Source organism: Triticum aestivum, chromosome 1D (genome assembly GCF_018294505.1).
Source record: "Triticum aestivum cultivar Chinese Spring chromosome 1D, IWGSC CS RefSeq v2.1, whole genome shotgun sequence".
Lineage (NCBI taxonomy): Eukaryota > Viridiplantae > Streptophyta > Magnoliopsida > Poales > Poaceae > Triticum > Triticum aestivum.
Genome location: NC_057796.1, coordinates 358,098,495 through 358,103,306, shown reverse-complemented (window position 1 = coordinate 358,103,306; position 4,812 = coordinate 358,098,495). Strand labels below are relative to the sequence as shown.

The window sequence follows — 4,812 nt, the reverse complement described above, 5'->3', positions numbered from 1 at the left end:
CAGGCAATTAAAAGGTTATTGCAGTAACTACGTATAAATCAACAGAAATAAAGCACAAATGATGATCCTAATTAACTTATAGCAGTTAGCACGAACCACATGATGAATTGGTCACTGAGATAGTTTCACAGTACAAGTCAGACAACAAATTTGTACACCAAGAACTCTGGTCAAGGATAGAAGCTCAATCCACAACGCGATGTATGAAATGCAGACAAATCACCATCTCCGTTTCACACATTGCACCACAGAAGTAACATCAACGGTGTCCAGTATAAATGCGCCAGATCAGATAACAGAAGCAGAGCAAATGATGTTGCTGAATCGACATACACAATTGTACAGTCACTGCGGCGTTGTTTAACATTTCAAATTATACTGCAAACAAGTACGGCTAATCCGGGGCTCCTAGTAAATTATGGCAAATCAACTCATCGCCACCTCAATATCGACCCGGCAGAGACCAAACAGCGAAACAAATTCAGAAACGCGGTATTTGCAGAGAGAAGTTTGATTTCCAACAAACACATGCGATTAACTTTGTTCCACGATTCAATTGGAGCTACTCAGGAAACAGCGAACTAGACAAGTCGGGGTTCCATCAAGCTTTTCGAATCTGCAGGCCCTAGCCGCCGAAGCCGTAGAGGGTGCGTCCCTGGCGCTTGAGCGCGTAGACGACGTCCATGGCGGTGACGGTCTTGCGGCGGGCGTGCTCGGTGTAGGTGACGGCGTCGCGGATGACGTTCTCGAGGAAGATCTTGAGCACGCCGCGGGTCTCCTCGTAGATGAGCCCTGAGATGCGCTTCACGCCGCCCCTCCGCGCCAGCCGCCGGATCGCCGGCTTGGTGATGCCCTGGATGTTGTCGCGCAGAACCTTCCTGTGGCGCTTGGCGCCGCCCTTGCCGAGCCCCTTGCCTCCCTTGCCACGCCCGGACATGGCTGCCGATCTCGAGCTGCGAGCGGTTGTGGAATCGGAGGAACGGTGGTGGCTACTGGTGATGTGATTTGCGGGCAGGGGCCAAGGGCGTTTTAAAGGGGGCGACAGGTTGGAGGAGGCCTCTGCCTGCCGTTGGATGCGGATGGAGTGCACGGTGGAGATGGCGATCCGGGGGCGGGATGCCGCGGATCGGTGACGTGGCCGGAAGCTTGGACCGGCGGATTGGCGGGCTGGGTCAGAGCTATGGCGGCAGCTCGAAAATTTTGGCCATTTCCATAAACATGCCCCATTTTCATGTATTTAAAATGCAGAGTAATTTCGTGTTCAGAAAAAATGCAGAGTAAGTCGCTATTCAGGCACTCAAATGTTTAAACATATTACAGGAGTGAATTTAGGCCAAAATTACTCAAATGTTTAAATATATTCAGGCACTTGAAATTTTTGGGCTGTGGGCGGGGCCAGGTGTTTGTTCAGAACCGCTGTGCTGTGTCGTGTTCTTGAGATTGTTCTTGAATGCATGGAATTTTCTCTATCCAAATGAGAATGGTTGTCTTCAGTTATTCTGCAAGGAACAGACTTTTTTTATGGCTGTATTCCAAACCCAGAAAACAAGATAAGCCACTAATTCACTGTGAATATCAATTCAATTTGATATACTTGCTGCATTGCTGTAGCATGTCCTCCAATGAAAGACTCTTATTCCTTCATCCGAACTGTTTTTGAGTTCCGAAGATAATCTACTACAAGAAACTTGCTCGAACGTAATGCATCAATGCTATTCTCATTTTTCATCGCTTACTGGAGTTCACTTTTTTAGGATTCAAGCATTCAGATAACACTTTACAAAATTACATACAATAACTTAGCAATCAGGTAACTGGTGCTAGAAACTTAATGGCCTCCGATATTCTGCATCCCTTTTGAGTCACGTTAGAAATCTTCTCCCGTCAAATAACTCGTATCGTGCATCAGTAATAATCGTGCATCAGTAATAAATTTCATAATTTAAAATTAATTGTGCAGTTCATAAACATAATACTGCCTCTCTTTCTTCAAAATTAAGTTTCGAGATGCTTGACTACTCTAACATCAGCGGTACCACCATAAACATTCAGATCCCACAGCAGCACTGCTGTAAACTGCCCAGAATGAACAGCGTTTCGCGTTAAGTGTGTGCGCGCGCTAGTCGATTGGAGAATAGGTACCAAGAAATTGGCGTTGGTATTACTGTGGCAGCAGTTACCCATGGGCGACCACTAAAATTCTCTTAAGAAGTAGCAGTGTGCCTCATGATAAACATTTAATCAAGAAAAACTGTAGTCGGACGCATCCTTGTAACTGTGTTTGTAGTTTTGAGATTATACAGGATTGAGGCACTTTCAGCACTGATGTGATCATCAGGAAGCACTACTGTTTATGTAAGGTACACAAAACTGAACTGAATGGGCATATTACATCTGTTCATCCAGGTTCAGAGGCAACCAACCGGAATAGTTATTTGGAATTTTGACACACTACTACAGTAACATTTATAAGCTACAAAATCGAAGCAATTAAGAACAAAGTAGCTGAAACTGGCAGGTCACTTCACATGCTTGAAATTTTGACACACTCCTGAATGTAACAAATGTTCAGGATACTCTATCCAAGCAATGGCCAGTCCACTGGAACAGAACATCAAGCAAACGACTGCTGCTTCGACAGGCAGAACCAGGAATGGCATGAGATTCAGACCAATCGTGGGCAGCGCTTCCTCGATGTTCTGGTGTGTTACGTAGGGGAATTGTGGGTGATGCAACCATTAATATTGCAGGCACGGTGTGGAAGCCTGCAGCCATTCCTGAACCTGTAAGATCTGAAGACAGGACACCAAGTTGTACTATCAGTATGTAGGAGTACTTAGTTTAGAGCATGGTTCATAGACTTGCAGGGTTGCAATATAATCAGGCAAAATATGGATGATTTATGTGCACTGAACATCAGACACACAGGAACTGAAGACGAGCACACTAGCGGACAAGCAATTTTCAGGTACCATCTCAACTGCCAGTTCGTTCAGGCTCAGAGGCAGCTAGCCAGGATCAAGCTCTGAATGGTAAAAGCTGAAATTCAGAGCAAAATAGAACAAGCTAGCTAAATCAGGCAAGAACTCTGACAAGTTGGGAACAGGAATTCAAACACAGATGAATGAGAAGAGGAAGCCAACATTTTTCATTTCCATCGCTGATGGCAACAAGAGGGTACCATCAGATGGGGCACAACGCATCAACCATGACAAGAACACAGGTACATTCTGGAACACTACTACAGTAGCACACACATTTCCGCCGACGAACTCAGCCTAACAGGGATCTAACAGACGACGCATGGGTTGCAGCCTAGGCCCTCTCGCCACGGATCCGGCGGGCGAGCTGGATGTCCTTGGGCATGATGGTGACGCGCTTGGCGTGGATGGCGCAGAGGTTGGTGTCCTCGAAGAGGCCGACGAGGTAGGCCTCGGCGGCCTCCTGCAGGGCGGAGACGGCGGAGGACTGGAAGCGGAGGTCGGTCTTGAAGTCCTGGGCGATCTCGCGGACGAGGCGCTGGAAGGGGAGCTTGCGGATGAGCAGCTCCGTGCTCTTCTGGTACTTGCGGATCTCACGGAGCGCGACGGTGCCGGGGCGGAAGCGGTGGGGCTTCTTGACGCCGCCGGTGGCCGGGGCGGACTTGCGGGCGGCCTTGGTCGCCAGCTGCTTCCGCGGCGCCTTGCCGCCGGTGGACTTCCTCGCCGTCTGCTTGGTGCGGGCCATGTCGGAGATGCGCCGGGAGGTTGAGGCGGAGCTGGCTGTCGCTCGCGCTTGGAGATTTGGGGGCGGGGTGAAGAGGAAGAAAGGGAGGGATGGTATTAAATAGAGAGAGGAAGGAGGCGCGCGCCGTCGCCGAGCGAGCGGGGGATTTTGGAGGGGAGGGCGCGTGAGTTTTGCTTTTCGGGAGGGGAGATGAGCGTGGAGCGTTGGATGTGTGGTGCGTGGACGGTCGAGATTTTGTATGGAGGGAGTGATCCGTGGGGTGCTGGTTCGCGTGCTGTGATTGGTTGGGTGCGAGTGAGGCGGATCGTGGAGGTCGCGTTGGATGTATGCCCGGCTCCGTTTCACTGCTCGGTACACAACAGGGCCGGCCGGTTCGTTCGCTCGCAGCTTTCCGTTCGAGCATCTCCACTCGAGCCCCACCAAACACATTTTTTTTAGCACCGACGGTAAAAACTGGTCTCAGTCACACCCTCAAGAGATCGTTTTGCGCCGGATTCAAGAAAAAATAGCCCCGGCAACCCCAGGCCAAACCCAGCCCCCTCAGGGGGCACTTAGGGCGTCCGGCGCTATTTTGTGCATGGTCAAACCTCACCAGTCAGCCTCTCTCCTCTCTCTCCTTCCTTTTTCTGCTAGGCCCACCCTACCCACTTGCATGAAAAAAGAAAATCTCTCCTCTCTCTCCGCAAGCACAGCTCCTCGCTCCGACCGCGCTCGCCGCCATGCCTCCTCGCCGTTGTCTCCTTGCTGCCCGTCGAGCCCTCGCCCTGGCCGCCACGCGCCCTCGCAATGCCTCCTCGCGCGCGCACACTCGCCCTGGCTGTCGTGCGCCGTCGCCACGCCTCCTCGTCGCCCGCTCGGCTGGACGAACGGGCCGTGAATTGGGCGCCCTCGCCCGAGGAGCTGCCGGAGGCTGACGACGAGGAGACGCTCACGCAGGATCACTCGGCAGTACAACGTGCTCGCTGAGGCGCTCGCGGAGGCCAGGAGGTTCGACCAGCTCCGGTGGCTGGTCCGCGAGATGGCGGCCGTCGACGACATCATGCCCAGGCCGCAGATGCGGGCTGCCATCGCCATCATGAGGGAGGC

The 4,812-nt window shown here is 51.6% G+C and overlaps 1 protein-coding gene across 1 annotated transcript; it reads right to left on the bottom strand.

Moving 5' to 3' along the window:
* Window positions 1–495: 495 nt before the first annotated feature.
* LOC123182056 (histone H3.2) lies at window positions 496–3,813 on the bottom strand. The gene is made up of 2 exons (XM_044594509.1): window positions 3,380–3,813; window positions 496–947 (listed from the first exon to the last, which is right to left on the bottom strand). The coding sequence occupies exons 1-2, from the start codon at window positions 3,724–3,726 to the stop codon at window positions 626–628; spliced, it is 669 nt and encodes a 222-aa protein (XP_044450444.1). The 5' UTR covers window positions 3,727–3,813; the 3' UTR covers window positions 496–625.
* Window positions 3,814–4,812: the final 999 nt, after the last annotated feature.